This window comes from Rhipicephalus sanguineus, chromosome 4 (assembly GCF_013339695.2).
Source record: "Rhipicephalus sanguineus isolate Rsan-2018 chromosome 4, BIME_Rsan_1.4, whole genome shotgun sequence".
In the NCBI taxonomy this organism is placed as follows: Eukaryota; Metazoa; Arthropoda; class Arachnida; order Ixodida; family Ixodidae; genus Rhipicephalus; species Rhipicephalus sanguineus.
In genome coordinates this window covers 20,528,197-20,555,704 of record NC_051179.1, presented here as the reverse complement: position 1 = coordinate 20,555,704, position 27,508 = coordinate 20,528,197, and the positions used below count along the sequence as shown (strand labels likewise).

The window sequence follows — 27,508 nt, the reverse complement described above, 5'->3', positions numbered from 1 at the left end:
CAAGGGCGAAACACGTTGTTCAGAGGAGCGGAAGTAATTGTACCACGAATTCCTACCAACCAACACAAACCAGGGTTAATTTCAAAGTCGTAGTATTTATTTTCTCAAAAGACAAACACGAATTTTTTTTAGTGGGCTCAATGCTTTGTGTCAAGGAAGTGAGCACAATCTCAGAAGCAGCACGTCATTTAGTGTACTCTCTGATGTGCGAGACCGCTGTTCTGATAAAAAGATCGCCAGGCCTGCGCGGAACACGCAGCACAGTCACAGCGAAAGCTGGAAGAGGGGACTTTGTAGAGCCCGTTGTAGAGTCTCTTGGGGCAACTAATACAAGTACACATGCAAGGTGCCCACTACGTCATAAATCATCGCAATTTTTCTGAAGTAACGAAGTTCCCACTATGCCATTTTTCGTCATTCTTCGGAGAATCGTGGTACTCGCTACACATCTGTAAGGCATTATGTGCACTTTGTGCTGTGGCTGATGATGAAGAATTATGGCTGAGTACTTTGCAGTGGGTGGGAAGCAGTGTTGCGCAATGGGCGCCTGGCATATGAAGCTGTGTATTTTAGAAATACCACTAAAAACCCACTTAGGTAGTCGTGTTCAGCAGTTTCGGATGAAAACGCGATCGCGTTAACCGTACGAAAATACATTGCTCCTACGTAACGTTGGCCAAAAGAAAAAAAAAATTGGCCGCGTATCTGCGTGCTTCGCTGCAAATGTCGTGTAAAGACGATAGAAGAGGCGCTGTGTGAGATATGGACGCCATCTGGCAATACGTCGGGAAACATGAGTGCTGTGTTGCGTGCTGGTAGTCCTGGCGCAGCAGCAGGCGAAGACCGGCGGTGACCAACGCGACCGGCGGGGACGCCAGCCAGCCCGAAAACGCGGTTTGGCGCGAAGCGCTGAAGCAGAGAAACGTCCGCACTCAACGAGTACTCTCCACACACTCTTTTATTTACACGTCGCCTGAGTAAAACAGGAACGCCAGAGCGGCGCCCACAACCGGCAGCCTGAAGGCCGCCCACAACGCTGCTTTTTCATTTTTTAAATATTTTTTTTCACCTTCTTGGCCTTCTCAAAACTAAAGTTTTTCAACACCAACCCATGGCATTCGTACAGTGCAATACAGAACCGAAACCGAAACACAACAATGAGCTCGTGAAAGGGCACGGAGGAAGGCAAATTTCAGCGCAGTCGCATTTTCAGCTTTGTTGAAACAGCGCTCACTAGACGACGACGTAGTAAAAGAAGGCACAGGACAGGCAGCGCCTGTCCTGTGCCTTCTTTTACTTCGTCGTCGTCTAGTGAGCGCTGTTTCAACAAAGATGAACGCATACCAACTCGCTCAAGCTTCCATTCTTATGCATTTTCAGCGCAGCTTAAGAAACTAGGGTCCTTAAAATTACGTATGTATGCATTTTCTATTAAAGGAACACGCCACCTAATAATTACCTAGTGATGTTGCACCTCAGATATGCATGATATTTACTTTTTGATCGACAACGTTCACAAGTATGAACAGCCGTACCAGTTCAAGACGGCTGGCCCTTGGGCAAGTGGTTCCATTGGCCGAGTGGCTGAATCGAGGGACGTGCCGACAAACAGAAAGACAGACAGACAGAAAGACAGACCAAAATTTCTGCGTTTAAAGGGGTGGTGCCACCAAATTTGTTGCTTGCGCGTTCTTTGCTGTAAGCGTTTCCTATAGCTCCAGGAAGCATGATGCACGCACCAAGATTCATGTATTCTCTCTAAATAATTTAATATCGCCTTTTGACGTGGACAACTTTCAGTTTCGGTTTCTGGGCGCCGAGGTTGGGCAGTGACGTAGAAGTGTAGGAGGCTTGGTCACGTGACTACACAAGGCTGTGACGCACTAGCCAGGAAGCGATCGAAACTCGGCGAGTGATGTAGCAACCGATGCTTTGCCGGTACTATAGTGAACTAGAATATATTCTAGTTCACTACAGCCGTACGTACGTACGTTACAAAAGTGGCGGAGGTCCGGAGGTCACTCACATTACTACAGTAGATTTGGTGTGACGTCACTACAACTTTCGTTGCCCATCCTACAGATCTACGTCAGTGTTGGCGCGCTAGCGATGGGTTTCGATCGGGAGAATGGGCATTTAGGTACACTTTGGAAGTGAATTAAAATATATTCTAAACGTTTGCTGTGTCCGACCCTTCGTGTGGAGTGTCCTTGCATACAGAGGAAACCCACAACAGGCTTGTTATAGCCTCGAAATTTGATGGCACCACCCCTTTAAGTGAAAGGCAGGGAGGTTAACCAGAAGTTTTTCGGTTTGCTACCCTGCACTGAGGAAGGTGTAAGGGGGGATAGAAAGGTAAGGAAGGAAAAAAAGCCCCGAAGACTATAACAAAGTAGCCGCGCTTAAGTCATATAGCTCAGACCGATCTATGTACCTTTGTGTTACTATGTTCCATTTTCAGAGGGGATAGCTAAGGAAGCCGTAGACCCGGTTCCAACGCCTGAGTGGCCTCACCTGTGACATGAAGCGAGTACCGGACAAAATAAAAGAAGAAAAGAAACATCACCGGAGGTTGTACAAGAAAAGTAAACACAAGTTCCCCAAGAAAGACTATCGTCTTTAAAAACGTATTGTCCCGAACAACGTATTGAGTTGAATCGCATCAGTGAGATTGCACTGCCATTCTCGGTGTATTACTTTCGCAACGCAGTTAGAATGCGAACTGTTTATTTTCTGAATACTCCCATATGATGTTTTTCTCTTGTTGTGTACCTTTATTCATACGGGTCTTCGCTCTTTAGTAAATTGTGTGCAAATGAAGAAATTGTATCTACGGCGTGCGCACCATGAGAGGCTGCTGCTGTTCGCGAGTGAGCTGTGACGGGCAGAGAGGCAGCGAAGGTTTGCGAGCGTAGGCCAGCGGAGCTCTTCGGTAAATCAGGTCCCGCGTCAGGTTCCGGATCCGGTTCCGGACCTTCTGTCGACGACGAAGAACCTGCGTCATCACGAGCGTCGTTATGCGTCGCGAGAATAGGCAGGGAGGGGTGCAGAAACGAAAGGGCACTGAGGCTGCAACAACAACTTAGGGCAACTCACTGGCTGTCCTGTGCTCGTTGGAAGGCGACGAGGGTCCTCCCCCGGCGCCCTGCGCGCTGCTCAGGCTTATGGTGCGCTGGTGCTCGTCCGTGACCCGAATCCTGGGCGCCAGTGCCTCCCAGGCCCCGCGCATGGGGACGCCGCTGGCCGTGTAGCTGCGGGGCATAGAGCGGCCGGCTCCGCCACTGCCGGACCTGGACAAGTGTTGTGTGGAACAGGTCCATCTTTTAAAGGACTGTGAGTTGACTTGCGTGCTTCAACTTTAGTTTCTTATTGTTCTTTTGTGACGATATAAATTTTGTTTTGTGGGGTCTCGCAAGAGCCGCTCTGGGAACAAACGGACACAGTCACGCCGTTGTACAACGGACACGTGGACATTCATTAAAAGCTTTTACATAACGGCGAGCTCGCCAGCCGAATCTAACAAATAACTGAAGTAACATGCCAAATAACCCAATATAATGTCAATAAAACACACAGAGAACACGGCTCACAGAAACAACATAACGCATACAATGTACCGTGAATGCGGAGTCGCCGACGTTCGACTCACCAGGGGAGTCCGCGGGAACGAGCCGCGTTATCGCGCCCCCCGAGAGCCGACCTTCGCAGACCACGCCAAGCCTCCAAAAAAGGATGAGCTCCCCTCCTCATGACACCTCGTAACCTCGCTCCCGTCAGGCACAGCGCCTAAAACAGCGCCAACTCTTGCTCGGCGGCAATTAAGCCAACTACGACGCGCACGCGTCATGAGGCGAAACGACGTTACAGGGGGTAAGAGCACCCCCGCAGTCTTTAGATTGTCTGCTATGTAATTGAAAGCTGGTTGAGTTAGCATTGATCCAGCGTGTAATTATAGACACGTGCAAATGAAACAAAGAGAACGCTGACTCGCGGCTCGGTCGTTTAAGCGAAAATATCACACATTAATACACCAACTGAGGATCCTTGGTTATGCGCCCTGGTGGCCTCCGCAAGGACTGGTTTCGGACTAGGGACCGAACGCACTGATGAACAGGTTATAATAGTTTTACAACCAACAACAGGCAGATTTGTTCGCAGCTGTGTACCGACCTTTCCAGAGTTCCGAGAGCCATGATGCCCTTGTTTTCGTAGCATGCCGAGGATGCTGCGACGTCTGTGGCGGCGTCCGCAGGGCCTTGCGGAGGCAGGAATAGCAGCATGGGCAGCTGGGAGATGGACTGCTGCAGCCGCAGGCAGGAGCACACGCACGTCGAGCACAGGAACAGACCCCAGGCAGTGAACGAGAGCTGGGTGAACAGCCACACCACCTGCGCCAAGATCAAGGATAGTGCTGAGGACATTGGTATCCTGGACCATGAGCTCCAAGATCGCACGTGTCCGCAAGCTTCGGCAGCGCTCTCCGAGGCCATACCTGGACCACAAAGCTTCCTGCAGCGAGTTCTACTGAGTGCACTCATGGCGCTATACTGTCTGGAACAGAACAAGAACGTATCGTCTGCTGCGACTGACTCCAGGCGCGTCTGCATCTCTCGCTCCGCTGTAAAGCCGAATCGAGAGGGTCGGTATGAACGTGCACTTTCACTTCATTTCATTCAAGAATATTGAATGGTGCACACTTTTACGAGGCGGATGTATAACTAACACAAGGTATTTTACAAGGCAGACGTTCTAGTGCACTCTAGCCGATTCAGAGGAGCGTAAGGGTGCGCAAACTTCGATTCGCCGTCATTCTGCAGCCGAGTTAACCGCGTATTGCCAAGACGCGCTTAAGAAAAAACTCGTGACAAGGAGCTACTCGTGACAACGAAGTGACGAAATTTGAATGAAGGGGCGTCGTGGCAGTATCCGTGAAAAGCAGCAAGTCAATCCCAATAAGGATATCGGCTCACGTGCAACTCAAACCACTGCTACGCAACATGAATGCGCAACGCTACCCGGGCCGACGCAACGCACGCGCTGATTACTACATTCAGCGCTACAAAAATCGCGAAGACATCCTTTATGTGGATGCCACGGTATGCCCACTCGAAGGAACGGCCACGGAATGCTGCCATGACGGAGGACGGACGCATTAACATCTCCGCGTCGATTAAAACGGCTCGCCCCGACGTGGCTGAGGGGGTCGCACTAGCCCTAGTGCAGCGGCGCATGCGGCCACGGATTCTATCATTACAGAAATCTGCACCGATTCCCAAAACGCATATCAATCAATCAATCAATCAATCAATCAATCAATCAATCAATCAATCAATCAATCAATCAATCAATCAATCAATCAATCAACTTTTATTTCTCATCAACTTCCTTCAAGGCATAGCACCAAACACGGTTTCACACATTTGGCGAAACATTCCTTCGCTGCCCCATCGGGTGACTATCAGGTGGGTGCCTGAGCATGGGTGTATCCCCGGGAATGCGCATGTGCGAGGTCTTTCCATCTAGACCCCGGAGGACCGCTCACCCAAACCCGTGAAAAAACCAGAAGAGGGAATCTACACCTACCATCAGATTACGTCATATTACAGGAACGGGAGACGAGATTTTTTAGACTGTTTATGGAGCTGTTTATGGAGCTGCCCCAAGCCCCTGGCGGTAGACCTCACCCTTCCCTTTCCTCGTGGGAGGCCGCTCTTCGGGCCACTGGCTCGAAAGACCAGCTGTGGCTGGTGGACCGGGCCTGCCTAGATATGTCGGCCAGGGGGCTCCGGACGTCTAGGGGTCCAGCCACATTATCTTAGATTGTTTAAATAAAGTTATATTCATCCATCCATCCATCTCGCTTGCGCCATCGAATCGCCTTACCTTTGCGTGTGGTGTTCGGTGCTTATCTGTTTCTTTCTAGGTGTGCGCAAGAACAGCTCCGAACTTAAGATCAACTCAGGACCGTCCAGAGGGCCCACGACGCGACAGTTTGGCTTAGCCTACCTGTCCCCGATTAGGAGCGGCCCGCATCAGACCTTGGCTGAGCCTCAGGACCCAATAAACTTTTACCATACCGTACCATACCATCATAGGCGTGCGCAAGGGGGGGGGGGAGGCAGGGGGGACGCCCCCCTAGTCACCTAAGAAGGGGGTGTGCAAAATCTGCCCCATACATTGACTTAGTAGGGAGGGGGTGCGCTGCGATGAACCTTTGCCGCTCCTGATGAGGAACCCTGCGCACGCCTATGCATACCGTATCATACCGTACCATATACCACACCATACCATACCATACCATACCATACCATTCACATTGACTGCTGGACAAAGACCTGGATGAACAGTGGTAGAGCCATCACTTAATCTATTTGTTTGAGTGGCTGATTGATGCCTCGGCAATGGAATTAGAGGTCACTGACCCTGAACGAGTTCTGCATGGCCCAGAAGAGGTCCGACGCGATGGCGAGGCAGAAGTGGAAGACGACGACGAGCGAGACGCACGTCTCGTCTCCGACTCGTGCGGGACTGGGCTTGGCCTGCGTGAGCTGCACGAAGGCCAGCTGCAGCAGCGCGAAGGCCGACAGCAGGCACGGGAAGGCCAGGTCCCACAGCATGGCCAGCATCACGCTCGGCATCAGCTGCGCAATACGACAACACCTTCTGTCTATACAACTGCATGCTGACTATGGTCGGTTACAACCTAATAATCTCCCGCAAAACCGCTGCGCGCCTGTCAGTCACCTACGCGAGACGGTCGTGCAAGCTAGTTTCCCTTCTTACCCTAAGTGCTTTTTCTGCGCCAATGTAAACACCAGGCATATCAAAAACTAAAGGTTCGTCGTTCCTATCTAAGATATGACCTTTGGCTAAGCAGTAATGTTAGACTCTCTGATTAAATTTATCAGGGCGTTAAGTTTCCGACCTAAAAGCAGTGACACGAAGCTGTCTGTGTCTGTATGGAAAAGTCAACTATCTGAAACACTTGTGAAGTCTTTGACGTCATGAAAATAAGCAATATCCATTGGATGGGGTGCTTATGCAAATTCTATGGGGTTGGGACAGCGGTAGCTGTAGGTACAGCTTGTGTTTATTTTTAGGTTGTAACCGACTATGGTACGTTGTCACGACACCGTTGGCAGTATCGGCACACCTATAATCGGTTACAAACCATGACAAAAAAATAATGACAGCTCCACCCACATTCATCGCTGTCTCTGCCACAGAGAATTTGCATAAATGCTCCATCCAATAGCGCTTACTTATTTTCGTGATGTCACGCATTTCCCAAGTGTTTCAGATAGTTGACTTTCCCATACAAACACACGTTAGTGTAGCTGTTTTTAGGCCGGAAACTTGAACGTCATGGTAAATTTCGTCGAAGATTCTGACATCGCTGCTCAGCCAAACGCAATGTTTTAGTTAGTAATGATGGATCTTTAACTCTTAACATGCGTAGTATTTATATTAGCCGAGGAACTCGCGGTTCGAGCGGAAACCGGCTAGCACGACTGTCTTTTCACAGACGAAGGGCAGGCGCGCCGCAGTTACGTGGGCGGAGCCTACATTATTTTCTTAGGTTGATAAACGACTATACTATAATACACTACCATCGAGAGCCAAGTGAGGTAGAAGTTCAGGGGAAGATGGAACCTTGAGCATATGAAAAATCCTTGGAGGACGGGGTGTCGCTGGAGCCGACGTTTCGACGAAGGGAACTTTTCTTCAATGCTGCAACCACCAACATCAGCGCGCGCATGTGCATGCCCATACATACGCTATGGTAAGCAGTTGCAGCCTTGATGAAGACAAGTCCGCTTGTCGAAACGTCGGCCCCAGTGACACCCCGTGTTCCAAGGATTTTTCGTCACTGTCATCACTCACCTGCCTGGAACCGTACGGGTCGAGGAACAGGCACAGGCATCGCGTGAGGCCCAGCACCAGAAGGAAGACGTTGAGCGTGGAGAGGTGCGGCCTCGCCGATAGCCTTGCCCGCAGGCCCAGCGCCGTGAGGAAGGCAGTGACGGCGAGTCCTAGAAAGAGGCAGGCTAGACCGTACGCGTGCACGGGCCACAGCCACTGGACGCGTTGGCGGAGCTCGGTCCAGTCCGGAGACGCCACCTGCGAGCCGCGTATGTGTGCGCTTGGTTAGAGGGTGCCATTGGTACCTACACATGGTACGCGAACTCTGAGAGACTTTTGTACGGGCTTTGTGAAAGCCGGATTCGGCAGTCACTGAGCAGGTATGCATACAGAGATTTGTTTAGTGCCAGCAAAAAAAAAAAAGGCCTCAAGGAACAGGTGGTTATGAAAACCAAGTGCATCTGATGCGTGCAACGAACGAATCTCGATAGCTCTTGTCCTTGAGACAACCTTGTTCGTCCATTTTCTTATCTGTTTTCCTTAATATATACACATCTTTTTCTTCTTGTTTGTGGTAAACACAGCACTAAGAAGTACGAACCCAGGACCAACGCTTGGCGTTGGTCCCGGGTTCAATCCCCGGACCAGGACGAGTTTTTCTTCAACTAAGAAGCTTTCGTTAACTTTTGAGAAATCCGTATGGATTTCCTCATGGCTTCGTGCTACAAACGGGTGGTTGTCAGTTATCCCTTTCATAAACCTTAGCCAGCTTGCGAGATTCTGCAGAACTCATTTGCAATATATATATACCTTTTGTTTCGCTGCCGTATATTAAGTTCCCGGACAAAGACAAAACCTCCTTTGTCGTGCGGCACGCCGCCCGTGCATGCATGCGCTTACGGAATAATATATGTTCCGGGCTGACGTGATTGGTCCGTGGGCGGAAGGAGGCAAAAGTAGAAGCGTGCAGCCCCTTCGAGTTCCGCAGAGAGGCACTCAAAGGTTAGCCCCGAGCTTGGCGAGTTTCCGGCGTGCAGCGTCGCACAAACGGAAATGAACGTGGAACCTTCTTTCGTTGACATAAGGGGCACGGGCTTAAAAACAAGAGCTCGTCTGGGCTCAGGTGCTCCTCCGCGACATTGTGCGCGGGGGCCCTCAATGCTGTTACGTATACCGCAGAAAATAAAGGACGTAAACCCGAAGGCCCTACCGATGCATACATGATGTGTGTTGTATTGATGTTTTTGTTTAATGAAAATCATTATATGGGAAGTTGATGGGCTGTCTGATGCAGCCTTCCGGACAGGAGGAAACAAGATGTCCGTGCTCCGGACAGGAGGAAACAAGATGTCCGTGCTAAAACTGGGGGTGGGGGGAGGAGGGTGAAAGACCTCTATAGCCTTTTGTAAAATGTATGTGCGGATAAACTGCAGGAATGGAAGGAAAGATGTTGAGAGTTGTAAGTGAGCGTCTTTCCTATCAACATCTTTCCTTCCGTTCTTGCAGTTTATTCGTTGATAAAATTTATAATATGTTGCACCAACTGGCTCAGCATAGCCCCATATTGGGCCTCTATAGCCCGTTTCATACATCAGGTGCAGCGCTGTGGAAGCTATGCATGAGTTCGGTCAGCAAAATGTTTTAAGTCCGCGCTTGGATTTCGTCGTTGTAAACGTGGCCTCCGCGAGTGGCTCCGGCTGCGCGCTACCGGATCTAATCACGGAGGCCACGACTGCGAAAACAAAGAGACACTAAGCGATCTAAAACAACCTATTGGCAACCGCATAAATAACGGGGTTTGTTTATTTCTAAGGCACAAAGCATCTTCACTTATTACTCAGTCTAGAAACGAAAGAAGAATCGCATTACGGGTGGTAAAATGATTGAACTTTTTCTTGGCGCGAACGCATCTATTGCAAGAAGGATCGCTAGCTTCCAAAGCTTTACATCTGATGTGTGCAACGGAGTACAGTGATAGTAGGACGCACCAAATACCACATAAACTGTAATCAGAACGAAATATACACTAGGATATTAATCTTGAAGGTGCAGAGATTGTGTGATGCCTAGAGTATTTACTCGCATAATGCCATCACTAAGTAATGTTGTGTAACAGTTGTGTATACTGTTCGTTAGTCTTGGCTAGTGTTAGCTAGTGTTGACTAACCATTGGCCGCCATTGGCTCATGTTGGCCATCTGCTCTCATAACAGTGTTATAACATACGTACTAGTACGATTCTGGTTGACTACGTTAGATGCTTCGCGCAATACAACATGTTGTAATGCGCGAAGCATCTTTTCTAACATTAACTGCAGTTAACGTTAGAAAAATTCTTCGCAGATCCTTTAACATTCAATGTCATGACGATGGCAGACAGATGGAACATACTGGGATATACAGTTGCATAAACAGGGGTAAGGCGGCCTCTGACAGACCCACCGTGGTGGTCTAGTGGTGATCGTGCTCTACTGCTGACCCGAAGGTCGCGGGATCGAATCCCGGCAGTGGCGGCCGCATTTCGATGGAGGCAAAACGCTAAAGGCCCGTGTGCTTAGATTTAGGTGCACGCTAAAGAAACCCAGGTGGTCGAAATTTCCGGAGCCCTCCACTACGGCGTCCCTCATGATCATATCGTGGTTTCGGGACGTAAAACCCCAATAATTATTACGTACCAACCAGTTAACCATTGGCAGTAGAATGGAAAGTTCGGCTAATTGGATGCATGCATGAATGCACCATAGGCACGTGTCGGTCTCTCATAACAACGCAACGAAATAATACATGCGTACTATAATACCTCCGCGTGACTATGCGTCGCATAATACGACAGTTCACGTTACCAAAATTCTTCGGCAAATATTTAACATTCAATGTCATGACGACGGCATACAGATGGAAACTCACGCTATGGGATAAACAGTTGGATGAACAGGGATAAGGCGGCCTCTGACAGGTGCCCCCACCCCGTTTTTTAAAGTTTTTTTTCGAATCCCAAAGCTCCGGTAACAATCAACGCAACGTGTTTATCTTTGACTCGCATTACCAGAACTCATTTGAAGCGATTGATTGCCTCTCTCTGAAGGTGTAGCCATAACACCTCCTCCCCCCCCCCCCCCCCCCCCCCCCCCCCCCCCCCCCCCCCCTCTTGCTCTGTCTGCTCACCAAGCCTGCCGCGAGCAGAGATACAGTGCACGTTGGAGGATGCAATATATCCAGAGCCGAGGTGTCCGCGCTCGCAGAGTAATTAAGCCTAGGGCGTGCGCCTGATTACAAATGCAGCAGTGAAAGAAGCCTTGTGTTCATCTGTTCTGTGCCGTGTGTCTTCCTGCCTTCATGGTCTTCCATATATTGCGTACTGCTGTTCTAGCGGTATACGTTCTGCGGACAAGGTGCAACCGGGCTAGTTGGTGAAGATTCGTGATGCACTACAGTACTTACTAGGCTCATAATAGAAGCAGCAATGATTGAAGAAAAGGGGCGATCAGTAACCCGTCAGTCACACCTTTCGAGCAATGAGTTATCTTTCTTGCGTGGCGCATGTGAAGACACGCCTGTTCCTCGAGTGGTGTCGATTGGTTTGTCATAGGCAAAGGGTAGAATTTATCGCGCATGTGCATCTTTGTATATATATATATATATATATATATATATATATATATATATATATATATATATATATATATATATATATATATATATATATATATATATATATGTGTGTGTGTGTGTGTGTGTGTGTGTGTGTGTGTGTGTGTGTGTGTGTGTGTGTGTGTGTGTGTGTGTGTGTGTGTGTGTGTGTGTGTGTGTGTGTGTGTGTGTGCGTGTGTGTGTGTGTGTGTTATGCTAATAAAAAATCCGGCAGATCCCAGGCACTGTGGGAATCGATGTAATGCGAAGCGGCCAGCAGAGAGCTGCATACATCGCCTTGTTTCTCTTTGAGGAAAATACAGTCATTCATGCCGTGACATCTAGTTCACTATATGCCCCATCTTTGTCATGCATACATGCATGTACAATCTTTTATATAATGAAACGTATATTCTGGTGTATACAATGCATGACCTGTCATTTATTTTTGTCACGCACTCATGTCATGCCATACCAATTTTAGTGTATATCCAGTTACCAAAGCGGCCGGAAGCGCACCAAGACAGTGTCATGTAAATCACGCCGTACATGACATGCCTGTTATTATTTGCGTGTTAGGACTTGTCATTTATGTTCGTCATACAGTCATGTCACACAATACCAGTTTTGGTGCATATCAAGCTAGGGAAACGGCCGCGAACGCACAATGAGCTTGGCATGTAAATCATGCTGTACATGACATGCATATCGTGATTGTCATGTTAGCACCTCTGATTTATGTTCTTCATACAGCGACGTCATGCAGTACCAAATTTGGTACATGTCAAGATAGCGAAACGGCCGCAAGCGCACCATGAGCGGGGCATGTATGTCATGTCATGGCGTACATGATATGCATATCATGATTTTCATGTTACCACCGGTCATTTATGCTCGCCATACAGAAATGTCTCGCCGTATTGCAGCGCATTGTTAGCGGCGAAAATAACAATAAATAAGAACGTCTTAACAACAACCGCACGAGTGAGCTGAACAAAAGCGCCAAGGTTGTGCTTAATCATGTTAATAGTGCTAGGTTCATTAGTTAAGGTTGCGTGTTAACGAATTCCAAGAGTATACTCGCACACAAAGATACACAAAACGGGCACGCATGGATATACTATACTATACTATACTATACTATACTATACTATACTATACTATACTATACTATACTATACTATACTATACTATACTATACTATACTATACTATACTATACTATACTATACTGTGTACACTGCAGCAAGCACACACGCTTGCTGACGAGGCGCGCGAGATGTGCCACATCAGTTAGTGTTATTCGCATGTACGCATGGATACGAAAGCGGAAAGTTTGCGCGTCTGACCACGAAATAAAGTGCCTCATTTGCCTTTTTTTTCCCCCGCAACGTGCGCGTAAGTGGCGTTGCGCAGTATCGACCGCAGTGGACGCATGCTTTGCGAGCCGCTCATTTCTTGCGCCGCAGGCAATGCGCCGATGTTGCGTATCTATGTGTATATATATCCGCAAGTTGAGTCTCGACAGCGTTTTTGAAGCCGCGGTTCTGCGTTTTTCTTTTGGCGCGCGCGCACTTTTCGGCGTAATGAGGCAGCACCCTTCGCTTCGGCCACCTGTGGTAAAAAGGAGGGCGTTCTCCTCATGACCTTTGAGATGTTTGCGCAAGTCGTAGTTGTAAGTGGCCACCACTTAGTTGCGAAAACAAACAGTTCACTTCGAGCTGCAGCCGCACTTTCAGCGGCTATAGCAAGAACGCGGTGGCCTTTATGAAGGGAGGTAGGGGTTAATACCCGCCATTTCGTGGCCTCGTCATTTTGCTCGACCACGAGGCCCACACTACGCGGCCGCGTTTCTTACTCCGCGTGCATTCCGCCCACCCCGCAACCATTTCCTTTTGTTGCTTAAGTCAGGAAGCTGATGTGACGACACACCTGTCACCTGTAATGGAATTGCGGGCGTTGTTCAAGGCTAAATGTCACCTTAAGCAACCTCGCTGGTCGCAACCTTGGCGATTTTACGCGACGTGAAGAACAGAAATGCTAAAAAAAGAAGAAGAAAACCTCACAGGGTCCTTTATGCATTCATTTAAGAGGACTCGAAGGCGACAGCCATCTTCTTCTCAGTCGTTTATTGATACTGCCCCGCCACCCTCCTAAAGCTTTGCGCACCTAGTGTGGTTCTGCATTGCCTCGCCTGGTTTTGCATTGCCTCCGTGATCGGCCCACTTTTGACCAAGCTACGATGTCATGGGATGACGGCATCGTGTGACGTCACGTCAAATTTTGTGACATCATGATGACATCACAAATTTTGGCTATCTGTGACGTCATCACATGATGATTTTTCGCACCACTCGTCCCCGACGCCGCGGGACGCCGACGGTCAAATTTCGCGTTTGATGAGGCCTCTAAGGCTTTCGCCTTAAAAAACGGTGAAGAAGAAGGAGGCACACTAGCTACATGTCATTCTCCTAACGCTTATGAAAGATGGACACGTTTGTGATTTCGCCGCACTTTCGTTGTGTAGGATATGCGCGGTATGCTTGCATGTCTCAACTTTCGGCGAAGCAGTGAGGTTATTTCTTTATGTGTGGGATATACAGCGCATGACATGCTGTCGCACGGGTTCACCAGTGCTTCACTAGTGCGCGTTAACATACTCGTAGTTCGAGAGGGAGAGAGGCAAGGTTTAGACAGGGAGATTGCAGCCCTACACATGGGGCGGGGGGGGGGGGGGGGAGGTGAAGCGGGCAGAGTAATAATAAGGAAAAAAAGAACAAGTGATGGCGTGGTAGAAACCTTTGGGTTGGAAATACGTAATCTTAGTGGCCATGACCTTGAAACCGTCTTGAATATAATATGGGTGAACGTGAGAAGCGTATAAATGTGGTACTTGGTTATGTATTCACAGAAACCGGCAAATAAATAAATACAGAGATGAAATGAGTCGCCGAGGCTAGGGCGGAAGCTCTGCCGGACCATCAATAAAGTTGTTACCAACCAAAAATGAAATGAGTAAGTCGTCGTCTATTTCATTGTATAACCGCCCGAAGCCACAAAGGAAAACCCTACAGGTTTCCTAGAAATAAAGCGTCCTAGTTAACGAAAATCTGACGCTGGTCGTAGGATTGAACCCGGGACCAACACCTTTCCACCGTCTGAGCCTCTGTCTGCTTCGATTTCTGTTTAGTGTTGGGTAATTTAAACCCAACAATAACTAACTTCTTGTCACCGTGACCCACCACGGTGGTCTAATGGTTAAAGTGCTCGACTGCTGACCTGAAAGTCGCGGGATCAAATCCCGGCCGCGACGGCCGTATTTAGATGGAGGCGAAATGCTAGAGACCCGTATACTTAGATTTAGGTACACGTTAAAGAACACCAGATGGTCACAATCTCCGGAGTCCTCCACCACGTCGTCCCTCATAATCATATAGTGGTTTCGGGATGTAAAACCCGAACAATTAATTATTCATTTATTTTGTTGTTGTGACTCTTCAAAACAACAAGTTCGGGGAAGCAATATATATATATATATATATATATATATATATATATATATATATATATATATATATATATATATATATATATATATATATATATATTTACATATATACATGCGTGTGTGTGGGGGGGAGGGAGGAGGGGAGAAGGAGGATTGAGTGACATTCGCTTGTTTTCGATTGCAAACATCGGTGACAGAGCAATTTCACACTGAAACGTGTCACTGCACTGTCGTGCCGGAAATTGGCGCTCGTGTTGACACTCCGAATGCGATTGTATTGACCGAGTCCTGAACACAATAATGCACCTGCGAGCTTCACTTGCAGCTCGGCAGACTGTCTTTCCTTGCAAATCGCCTTTGTGCTCCTGTTTGTGTGCACTCTTCGACAGTCCGCGCCAGTAAACAAGATCTCGTTTCTTTTGTTCAGACTTTCTGGCTGTGCGTGTCGCTTATACATAAGTAATGGGCAGATTTTAATGTATGATGTGTTACTGTGCATTCGTGTTTTTTCCCCTTTAATTTCTTTGTCGTAGTTGCCTGTTGTTGTTGTTGTAGCACAATCTGTATTGTGTGCACAAGGCATTTGAAAGCCTAAGAAGGAATAAGGAAGACAAGAGGCGAGAAAGAATGCAAGAAATAAATGCACGCTCTCAGAGGCCTTAGTTAAATGTGCGAAAACACAGGTCTATAACTGCGCTATTTAACAGAGAGAGCAGGAGAATATTTGACAGAGGGGGAGAGAAAAGTGCGGTATAGTAACTGTCTCTCGACGAGAAGGACACCCTCAGACGTCCCGTGCTGGGGGAGGAGGATTGAAGTATTGAAAGAAAGGAAACGCGCGAAAGAACTGAAAGCGAGGGAAACAAAGTAGACACGGGCGACAGCATTGAGATGGACAGGGCAGGACAATTCGACACAAACATCACGACCCAGCACACACAGCAGCACCACGCTATAATGAAAGTTCAATCCCTCAAGAGCCTAGAAAATGTACTGGTAAGCGTGAGTGCACCATAAAAAATGTAATTACAGTATGTTTTTAAAAGCTAGTTTCGGCTCCTGTTGTACCCTGACGTCACAATACGGTACTGAGTTTCTCGTCACGTGCTCGCGCTAGATATCGTGACGTTTCCACGACCGCTCCGCTCCGTTAGAGTGTACTAGAAGGGTTACTAGAGCGTACTAGGGACCCTTCTAGTACACTGTAGCTCCGTGGCTCCGTTGGTGACGCAGATGCTGCCATTTTGAATGTTTTTCGTGATGCACAGGCGCCACTTTGAATGCTTTGGTGCCTGACGTCATCACAACTATCCATACTGGTGCGTGAAGTCACCAGAAATGAAACTGTAGCCTGAAGTCACGATAGTGTCGACGTCACTAGGTGCACCATGCGAAAATGAACCCTTAATGTAAAAAAAATCCACGCATATCCACGAAGTGAATGCTGAAGAGTGGGGCGAAGCTCGGATTGTTCGGTAACCGTGAATCTCCCGTGACATTGCCCACTCTGCGTGTAAATGAGTGACAACACGTGTGTAGAGTATATACATTTTATTGGTCATAATTCGTATGTCGTGTTGAGTTCTGGATTCCGTTTTTCTTTCATTATCAACGATTTATGATCCGTGAAATGTAGAGCCAATGGTTCTTCGATCGGATCTGACCTGAAGTTGGCAAAGACAAGGTCTATGCACGTCCCCTGATGGTTGTTGGCTGTTTACAGTCATACGAAATGTATCGTATAGCGTATCGAGACGTCATATACTGCACAAACCAGTCGCTGTCGGTGATGTCAACGTTAAAGTCACCGACTAGCACGAAGGGGTTGCTCTTGTACTTTGTTTCATAATCGTTCATTGCTAGATCGATGTACTTTTCTACGTTGCCTCGGGAGAGACTCGGAACCAGGTATACTGTCATGACGACGGTTCCGTTGGATAGTTTTATTGCAGCGTGTTCTCCGTTGTGAGAGGGCCTCTCTCGTGTATTTTCTTTCACAGATGTTGTTTTTTTTAATTCAGTTTCGATTTTTGTTCGGTCTTCGGTGCACCCTCTCGCGTATTTTTTTCACAGATGTGTATATTTTTTTTGCGATTTTTCGATGCGCTCCTCTCATGTATGTATTCTTTTCACAGATTTTTCTTTCAGTTTCGGTTTCGTGTACCGTGACGGATGCGGAGGGCGGACAAGGCCTAGGTCTTAAGCTCCCTAATAAAGTATCTTCTCAGAGTTTGCTGAGCTTCACACTTGCGCCGAGTCGTCTCTGCATACGGGAGATTTATATGGCGGAGTAAAGTTACCTTCGAAAATTGGTGTCAGCGCCCCTTTAAGTGCGAGGACAGGAAGCACCACTCCGCAGTTAAGAGAGATATTCACAGAGAGATAGAGAGTGAAAAAAAAAAGCCTTAGTTATGCACCACGGAGTTACCGCACCGCTCGATGGGGCGCGCGTCTTGATTGTTTACATAAGCCGAGTCCACGGAATTCGAGTAGCGGGGAACGACCGCGCGCACGAGCATGTTAGTGCCTGCACTTCGTCAGGCACGTGGGATTTGAACCTGGTATAAGGAGGATGGTGGGGCCCGACTGGGTGTTTGTAATCATTTCGCGTGTTCGTATACAGTTCCCTCTATCGCCGTACAACGCGAGTGCAGGGACCGATTCTTCAGTCCGGGCATGAAGGCGACAACTATAGTCGGTTTACAAGCCTAAGATAAATACAAGCCCCGCCCGCAAGCCACGGCGTGCTTGTCAATCACCTAGTGTAAGAGAGTCTTCAAGCTTGTTTCCTTTTCGAACCTTAAGTACATTTACTGTGCTAATGTAAACAGTACGCATATCGACAACTGAAGGTTCGTTGTTTCCACCTAAAATATGGCCTTTGCGAAGGGATGATGTCAGAATCTCTGATTAAATTTGCCAGGACGTTCACGTTTTGGACTTAAAACCAGCGCCACGAGTATTTATGTATGGGAACAAGAGCATCGGGCGCGTAATCCGACGGTTCGGTCCCTGCCGGCGGCAAGTTGTCTTTTCGTCCACTTCACGTCTGTCACAATTACTACGAAACACTTAAAGCAGTACAATTAACGTCCTCTATGGCTTCCTTGGATTCATCATCTGCTCGTTTTCATTAAGGTTGTGTAAAACAAAAAAACGAACCCTCAAAGTTATCTTCCTTCAGTCAGTGTTGAGACACATGAACATGAAACAGCATTACGACAACGTTAGTAGAGCATTAACGAATTACAGTGGTAAATATTTCCGTAAACGAGCCGACAAAAGTGGTGAAATACCGATAGAAACTTTTATTTGCAAACAATCACGATCAGGAAAAATGCACCAAAAGAATAAAACAACTTTACAGAAACTACTGCGATGTGCGCAACCGCGTTCTAGACAGGATATCAATGGCCAACATGTGTTTACACGTGTTATTCGTACTTCCAGCACATGCCCAATGAGAGGCGTTTCGACATGTATGTGACATGTTTTAAATATAGTTAATTTCATCGGTGAGTGTTGCTTTGGTTGCGCTATCTTGGCGGTGCGCAAGATTGCGGTAGCCATGGCGCTGGACGACGATATAATATCGAGGCGTATGATCCGTCTCGCTAGACCGTAATACAAATTGCAAGAAAATTACTGCCGCATTCACAAACATTCGGCTGCTAGCAAAGCACTGAAGTTTGCCATTCTCGTCTCGCTAATCGTACTGTATTTTATGTTTTCAATCATGCGATAAGTGCCAGAAAAAAAATTTGGCAGATCCCACGTACCGTGGGAGTCGATGTTATGCGAAGCAAGTGGCGGGTAGGTGACTGTGGCATAACTTTTTTTACTGAGCGACACGTTACAAAATGACGCTAAAGATTTGTATATATTTTATACGCACACATATGTTGAAGAACCGCATATGTGTTATATAAAGAGTTGTTTACGGTTGGGTAACGCTGCCAATGGCAACGTGGGTATTACCAAAACCAGAAGCGGTAAGCTGATAAGTAGTGCTTATACGTGTCCCGAGAACGCACGCACGTTTCACGAACCCGTGTGCATGTGTGCAAGAAGTTCTTGACAGTTCTTGAACAAGGGCATCATCACCATGATCAGTGAGCACCAGCAGCTGGTCATGATTTGTTATAGGATCCGGTCGTGATCGTGGTGACGAGGGGTCCATGTGTAGTGAAGTATATGGTATAGTAGAGCTGTTGGAATTCGTGGATGCCTCGGTCATTTCGTCGACAAATTGTCTGTCGACAGAGCCGGCGACATGTCCGAACCTGAAGCCACGCTTCGCGTTGGTGAGGTATAGGCCGTCGAGGCTGGTAGGCCTGGATAGTGCTACGTAGACCAACTTCAGTGGATAGTGTTTGTCGTATTCGTAGACAACCTGGGCGTATGTGGCCTACGTAGCCTAGTCTACAAAACGGCTGTCAATTAATCTGGCATAATCCTCGGTCAGCATGAGGCCATCGCCCAGCCTCTTAAGAAATGAAGAGGACACTGCGTCGTTCTGGTGGACGAAGTGCACTTTACGGTGCGGTGACGTGGATATCATATGTACCTTTCGTTAATGTATTCCTCCTGGGCCGAGCACAATATAGCTTCCTGAATCATAAAAATACAAATGTAATGTTTATTGGACTGCTATAAAAGAGGAGCCAACACTGGAACTACAGACGTTCATCTGATATGACGCCTGTATCGTAGGAGTACACATCGTAGGAGTGTCATGTAGTGTTTATTGCTTTCTTGTAAAATTAGATAGCCAGCACCACAACCACAGGTGACGTTGCACCGTTGGTACGCCTGCGTAGGCTGTTTTTCCAAACCAGTTTATAGACCTGGCGTGGCTCAGTGGTAGAATACCTGATTGCCACGCAGAATGCTTGGGTTCGATTCCTGCTGGGATCCTAATTTTTATTCTTTCCATTCGTTGAGTCAACGCTGCCGATGTTGGTTTTCGTTAACGCTGTAGCATTTAAGTTACCAATGTCTGTTCTCGCCGTTCCTGGGTAGATATAAACTGTCAATCACCTGTGGCGCATACCCGTACACCGCGGCCCATGGTAGACGGGTATGTGCCACACGTGTCTAGTGGAAAGGGTTTGACGACGTACGCGACAGGATTTTAACGTTATTCATGTCACGACCCGGCAATCATATTCGTCAAATCCTCTTACCCTCCCACGCAAATTTTGGTCTACACCAAGTTAAGGAGGCGATCGTGAGAGCACCCAGACGTAGGCGGCTAGATAGATAGATAGATAGATATATAGATACGTAGATAGAAACGCTAAAAGTGCCAGAGGTTCGCTAAGAAATGCTCCGCATTTAAAAGCGCGCTCTTTCTGCAGATGAAGGGCTTAGAAAAGCCCTTCATATGCGTAGCTGAATAAATAATTGCTTCATCGCAAATCAGATTATAAACACGCTCTCGCTTACCTAATTGACTAATAAGTTGCCCTTTTCAGAATCGCTAATTACGTTAATGTGGTTATTCGCACTAGGAATATGTTGTTTGTTGTGCTTATGCTTTACTCTATCCGAAAATGTATCGTTAGTCGCCTTTTTTTTTCTGTTGAGAGGCCGCCGAAACCTTCTTCAACGATGCCTCGGATGATAGATTGAATGAAACTCTCATAATGCTTTTAAGGCTCAAGAGAACACAAACACAAGGAAGGACACGGGACAGAGCGCCTTGTGTTTGTGTTCTCTCGCGCCTTAAAAGCATTATGAACGTTCACCAACTCGCCCAACAAAAAGTTCTCTGAATGAAACTCGATCGTCTTTAAAGAGGAAAAAAAGAGCGGAAAAAATCGATCGTCTGTAAAGAGGAAAAAAAAAACAATTTTTCTCGTGTTAGTAAACTACCCTTACACGACACCAAAAACACCATGCTTGCTCCGAGAAGACGCTTGGTAAGCGAGAAAACTTGCAAAAAGAAAAAGCGGGTGGCGACGCTATATCTCAAAGTTTCCGCACCAGTCGCCATGGCGTCATAGATTCTGACGGCGTCTGCTGAGGCCTACGTAGTTCCTAATCGGTGAAAATGAGGTGCATTGTCCTCTGAGGAAGCCAGAGGATTCACGTTACGATGTTTTAGCAAATTTCGTTGAGCCAATGTGGACAAAATACGGAAAAATGAAACACTTCAAAATCCGTGACGTCATCGTCGGATATATAGGCGGGAAATTTAAAAGTGAAATTGTTGGCATTGATTTTCTCATTTCCTAATAAACCAACGATGGTGAAATTAACGACACTAGAGTTTTTAGTATATTCTTTATCATTTTAAACTTGTTTATTATTTCACTTTACTGTCCCTTCAAGGTCCCGCACGTGGGCCATGTTAAAGAATCAATAAAAGCACGTCGCTACGTTGGGAAGGGGGCGAGATGAGCGATCGATAATAGAGGTGGCTTCGTGACTTCTCTTAATCGGAATTAAAATTAGATTTCGTTTACCCTGAGTGCCAGTTCTTAATGAATCCTAACTGGATTTGCGAGCGAGCTCGGGTATGGCGACATAAACTTTGCTTGCTTTTCTTTTAAGAAACAGTGCTCTCGCCGCTGTGGAAGGTGATCAATTCTCCGTGTGCTGCAATGTTCGCTAATGACCTTGGCGCTGGATCGTTGGAAATGTGCGTTCGTCTATCGTAAAGATCTGTTTCGGGCTGTATTTCTTCTTTGTACTTTGTAAGTGACATGCGCGCGCGCACTGTGCGGATCTGCAATCTAAATACGACAATACAACGACTTACCCGTTTCTTTGTTGTCGTTGTGAAACTTGGTGCACACTACACATCACATGTCTTGCTATGTAGAATTGACTACACAGTACAATAATAATATAATAATAATTCTTGGGGTTTTACGGCCAAACATCACGCTGTAATTATGAGGGACGTCGTAGTGGAGCGCTCCGGAAATTTCGACCACCTGGGGTTCACTAACGCGCACCTAAATCTAACTGCACGTGCCTCTAGCATTTTCACCTCTATCGAAAATGCGGCCGTCGCTACACGGTATAGCGAAAGCCGCATATATCGAACTCGCAAAGCACGGGAATCAGTTCGATATGCCCTATAATTCGATATAAAACTTTTAAATAATTAATCGTATTTGCGATGCGTATATTGGCGCGCAAGTTGGCTTCGCGGCATTGATTTATGATAACGCAAGAAAGTCGGCTTCACAGCAAAACCTGGGCATCGTTCTTTCTTCTTTATTTTTTAACTTTTGCAGGGTTATTAGTTCCTGGCGCGGGTTATATGCAGGGGCATATTAGGTGAGAGAGAACGCGGCATTTATGCAAACAGCTATTCTCCTAAAAGACAGCTCTTTACTTTCTGAATACACACATGCACCGAGGGCACATTTCTTGTGAGAGAAAGCCAACTTCTTGAGGCGCTTCGCGGTGCCTGATGTTCGATATATGAAGTCTTCCGGCTATTTTATTTCGATGTAGCCGTAGATTTTCCTATCCAGTGATGTAAAAGCATTGTCGTGTTTCAAAATAATTCGATTTACCTGAGTTCGATATAGCCGTGTTTGACTGTACTACGGCATAACCCCATGCACATACACACACATGCACACGCTTACATATGCCAGCTAATGTTATCGCGTTTATGAAACCGCATATTGCAATACAGCACTTCGGGAAGACGCGCAAGTTGTCGTGATCAGTTGTCATGCACAGTTGTCGTGATCGACCTGCGTAAAACAAAAGGGTACTGCCTCCACTCAGAATAAGTCGCCGCTACCAAGCGGCGACTTACTCGGTACATATGGTGTTATCGCACGAGAACAAAATGGTCGGTGAAAAGATACGAAACTCCTGTGGCTTTTCCACCGTTTTCGCCTTCGCATTCTGTAATGAATGACGAAACAGGTGCGCAGACGTAGAAATTGTAAAGCACGAGTGCGTACTAAGACACAAAGTACTTTCGCTGTTCTTCGTAACTGGTTTAGTACTGAAGTGGCGTGTAGCCGCAAGAACAACGCTGTGTATACACATGCCACATTGGAGCGTGGTTGCTAGCGTGCTCAGACTTGGTTCGTACGGATGCGGAGCCTATCTAGATCGACTATATATGGAACAATAGAAAGTCTTCTTCAGCCGAACGTTAAGCCGCTCCGCAATAGTATAGGACCGGAATTGTTTTGAATTCCAGTATGCACCAAAAGAGCACAGGCTCCGAAGGCTACAAACAACCACATTTCCATCTCTCGTAAAATTGGACAGCTCGCCGACCAATATTGCGAAATACAGGCATGCCAGCTTTAACCGCGCGCGGTAGATAGCGTCACCAGTTCTACTTTCGAGCAACGGGAGCCCGTCCCTCGCATCGGCGATCCTGGCCGCATGCATGGCTCGTCTGTCGGGTCATGGCAGCGGAGGAAACCAGAGATACGAGGCTGATTTCCCGTTAGACTCGTCAAATTGTTATGCAATATAAATATTTTTTTCAGTTAATCGGTCGTGCTTGCAGCTGCAGAGAGGGAGAGCGCGATTTCCAATCGCTACATACGCTCCTCGCTCTGAATGAACCGGGCGAATGTGTTTGGAGTGCCCGACTGCGGTCAACATCGGGTTCCGTCGAACTGGTAAATTCGGTAACGGCGGCATTTTAAAGCAATCTGAGAGTCCAGTACCGAACTTTTGGGCCAATCTGAACGGACAAGATGGCGAATTCGACAACACGGCTGGACTAAACAGTGTCCAGAATAGTACCCTGTATGTAGGTAAATCATAGGCGTGCGCAGGGGGGGGGGGGGGGGGGGCAAGGGGGCGAGAAGGGGGAGGGGGCGCAAAGTCAGCCCTATACATTGTAGGGGGGGGGGCGAGAAGAGGGGCGCAAAGACAGCCGCATACATTGACATAATAGGGAGGTAAATAGAAGACACAAAATACTCGTAAACAACCCCTCGAATTTTTACCACAAGGGAGTGCGAGGCCTTTCTAAGGCGCTATATTGAAAGGGCGTACTGGCCCTGCCACAGAATTTATCAAATGCACGTGATTAGAACTCAGGAACATGCGCGATCTGCGTAGTCTACGAGCCGTTGCCAAGGCATGATAGCTCGTACATATCCTGCAATATACAATTGGGGTACAAAGCAGTTTCAGTGGTCACTATACATAGATTTGCATTACTCGAGCATCGCTCAATATAAATATTGCGTGAGAAGACTTTAGTGCCGTCAGTGGGCCGTAATTTGGCTTTGTACCATAGGCATTGCAGCATAGGCATTGTACCATAGGCATTGTACTTTGTACCATAGGCATTGTACCGTGTACATTGTAAACGCATTGTACCATAGGCTGCTTTTGTGCAGTGTTGTGGTTAAGTGTAGCGGTTAAAGCTCAAGCGGGCGTCTTCGATCATTCGTCTCTTGACAGTCTCAGACTGCCCGAGACGCTACATACAGTCACTGCAGACAGTCCCTGACTGTTCATTGGCTGAACAGTCAGGGAATGTCAGTCAGGTCAGTCAGGGACTGTCATAAATGGATACTCGAAGACGTCCATTGCGCGTACGGTCGATATCGCTCACCTGAACCCTCTCTTTCCACCAGAGGTCGGCCCATGGCGTCTCGTTGTTTCCCGCTGAGCTGCCGCTGCTGCCGCCACTGCTGCTGCTGACGTTGGCATCTGATGTTATCATCGTGTCCCCGCCTGCCGACGTCATCAGGCCGGTCAGGTGAACTCACGCAGCCACGGCCACGGCAGCGAAGGCGAGTCCGCCTGAACGAGAGGTATTATGAGGCTCAAAGTACGCAACTCGAGACTCGTATCTTAATGTTTGTTTATAAAGTGCACGAAATGTCTGTCAAAAACTGGTGTAGTGATTTAGTGGCAAATGCGAAAGAAGTGCGTTAGCGTTACCTTTAGCTAGGTCTAATAAACTTCAATTACATTGATGACCAGCACTGACCAGCATTAACCAACAGTCAGCCAACGCTAAGCAACATTAACCAATATACATTTGTTGACAGTGCCGCTAGCATGCGAGTAATTACAGTATGCGTGACTCACTAATTGCTGTCACGAACTATTTTATTTAATTTAGTATAACATTCTTTCACATTTTCATTCCCTTATTTCTCGTTTGTTAATTTATTATTGATATTACTTATCCAAAAATGCCAACCAGTTGATGGCTTGGCCCCCATGGTTGTTAAGGGCCGTTGGAAAAGGGGAATTAGTATCGTCATCATCATCATCGCCGTCGTCGTCATCATCATCATCATCATCAGCATCAAGCGTGATAAGTATTCTAAGAACGTTGGTCGCCTTAAAGATTGCGCGATGAAAAACTTCGGGAAGTTTGCAGCAAGTTGCGCAAAGCTCGGCACAGCTGGAGTGTACTAGGACAGGGGAGTGCTGGGAACGGGCGCAACACCAATGTACATAAAGTGAAGCCCAAACAGGGTCAATCCGGCGCTGCAATCGGTAGTCTGCAGTGCGTCGTCGTTTAAGAGTTGCGCGCGGCTCCGCCGAAGTGGCGCATGGGTAGTACACTCTAGCATGGGTATGCAATGCCCGCTTCCCACTCTAAAAGCCCCGGTTCGAATCGCCGCGGTATATGGTGGGTTTTCATTCTTAATATCACCTTTTGTAGCTGTATTAGTTTTCCTCTGTTTCTTAAAACTAGCTTCTGTTGCTACGTATTGCTACAAAAAGTAACATAATATGTGAAATCTCGTTTCGAGTCTCGTATTCGCAAAACTCTCGGAGGCCATACTTTTCTGATGAGTTTCTGATGAATACCGGGTGGTGGCGCTGCCAATAAGTACGCTCACTGTCAAATATCTTCTATTTTACTTCACATTTTGCGTTACTTCTTGAAGCAACACGTAGCAACTGAAGCTAGTTTATAAGAGACAAAGGAAAATCAATGCAGCTATAAAAGGCTACACTAAGAATAAAAACCCACCATCTACAGCTGCGGTTCGAACCCGGGCCTTTTGAGTGGGAAACGGGCATTCAACCCGCGCAACACTTCGGCGGAGCCGCGCGCAACTCTTAATTAATGCAGACTACCGATCACAACGCCGCAAGCGGATTGACCCTGTTTGGGCTTCACTTTTCAAAGCTCGTTCCGAGCACTGCCCTGTTCTAGTACACTCTAGCACAGCAAACGGGTTCGTCGCCGCTCGCTGAGCAACTTATTTCTCTATATCTTTCTATAGATCTGGATGGCCTTTGTTTCTCTTCAGTTTTCTCTTTCTTTCTCCCTCTCTTTCTTTTTTCTCCTCTCTCTGTTTTTTCTGTCTTTTTTGTCTCTGTTTATTTCCATTTATTTCCTCCTCTCTCTGATTTTCTTTCTATTTATTTCTCTTTCTATCTTTATTTCTCTTCCTTTCCTATCTTTGTCTCACTCTGTTTCTCGCTTGCTTCCTTTTTCTTTCTATCTTTTTTTCTCTCTATTTCTTTCTTTCTCTTTCTTTGATTCTCTCTCTCTTCCTTTATCTTTCTGCATTTCCTTCTCTCTTTCTCATTCTTTGTATGCTATGCTTTACTCTCTCCCCTCCTTCTCACCCTCACATCTCTCCTCCTAACCATTCCCTACCTTTTCTATCGGCAACACCACCTAAACGAGTTGCGGCGACTTCAAATACCATCTGGACTCCGCCGAAGAGAGGCCACTCTGCTATGCCGCTTATGGCTAAGAGTGGCTTTCACGAAGTCATATTCGTTTCGAATAGGGATGGCCGACAACGCTCTTTGCGACGCCTGCGGCACCGAGGAGACCTTGCAACATATCTTCTGCGACTGTCCTCGCTACGCTGCGCAGAGACGATCCCTGGTATTCGCTCTCGCTCGTCTTCACAACAGACCGTTGACACTAGAAACGATTCTCCAATGTCATCCTGATAAGTCATCGAGAATTCAAGCAACCAAGGCATTGCTCAAATTCCTAAGGACAACAGACTTACACGAGCGGCTGTAGACTTTTTAATGATGCCGCATACCGTACAAGACTGCCGCTCTGCACTGTGACGTTGTGTGTGTGCGTGTCTGTTCCCCTCTCTTTCTCTCTTTCTTTACTCTTCTTTCGATCTCCCCCATCCCTTCCCCCTGTACAGGGTAGCATACCGGTTATGCCAAACTGGTTAACATCCTTGTCTTTCCTCTCTCCCGTTTTCCTTCCTTCCTTCTACCTCGTTGCTGTACGATGCTATACAGCTCTGTCAGCGTGCCATGGTTAGCCGAGTGGTTAAGACGCTCGACTTCGGATCGGGGGTACGCGGGTGCGAATCCCGCCGCCTCATGAGGAATATAGTTTTCGCCAAGATTTTCTCTTTCGTTATATCTTTCTTTCTGTCTCTCTGTTTCTTTCTCTCTTTCTTTCTTCGCCCTCCTCCTCACCCTCACATCTCTGCTTCGCTTTGTGCGAAGCAGAAGAGGACGAAGAGGGCGCGTGCCGGTTCATGATGATGATAATTCTTGGTCACGATTTTACGCCGAGCTAGAATAACTTCGCTCTTAAAATA

General features: G+C 47.2%; 1 protein-coding gene across 1 annotated transcript in view; it reads right to left on the bottom strand.

Moving 5' to 3' along the window:
* Nucleotides 1-24,675, bottom strand: part of LOC119389563 (uncharacterized) — a 31,716-nt gene extending 7,041 nt beyond the window's left edge. The window contains exons 1-6 of the mRNA XM_049415063.1: nt 24,565-24,675; nt 7,885-8,121; nt 6,423-6,641; nt 4,171-4,388; nt 3,097-3,290; nt 2,846-2,995 (exon numbers count right to left, since the gene is read on the bottom strand). Of these exons, the coding sequence (XP_049271020.1) occupies nt 2,846-2,995; nt 3,097-3,290; nt 4,171-4,388; nt 6,423-6,641; nt 7,885-8,121; nt 24,565-24,675 (1,129 nt within the window). The remainder of the gene's footprint in view (nt 1-2,845; nt 2,996-3,096; nt 3,291-4,170; nt 4,389-6,422; nt 6,642-7,884; nt 8,122-24,564) is intronic.
* Nucleotides 24,676-27,508: the final 2,833 nt, after the last annotated feature.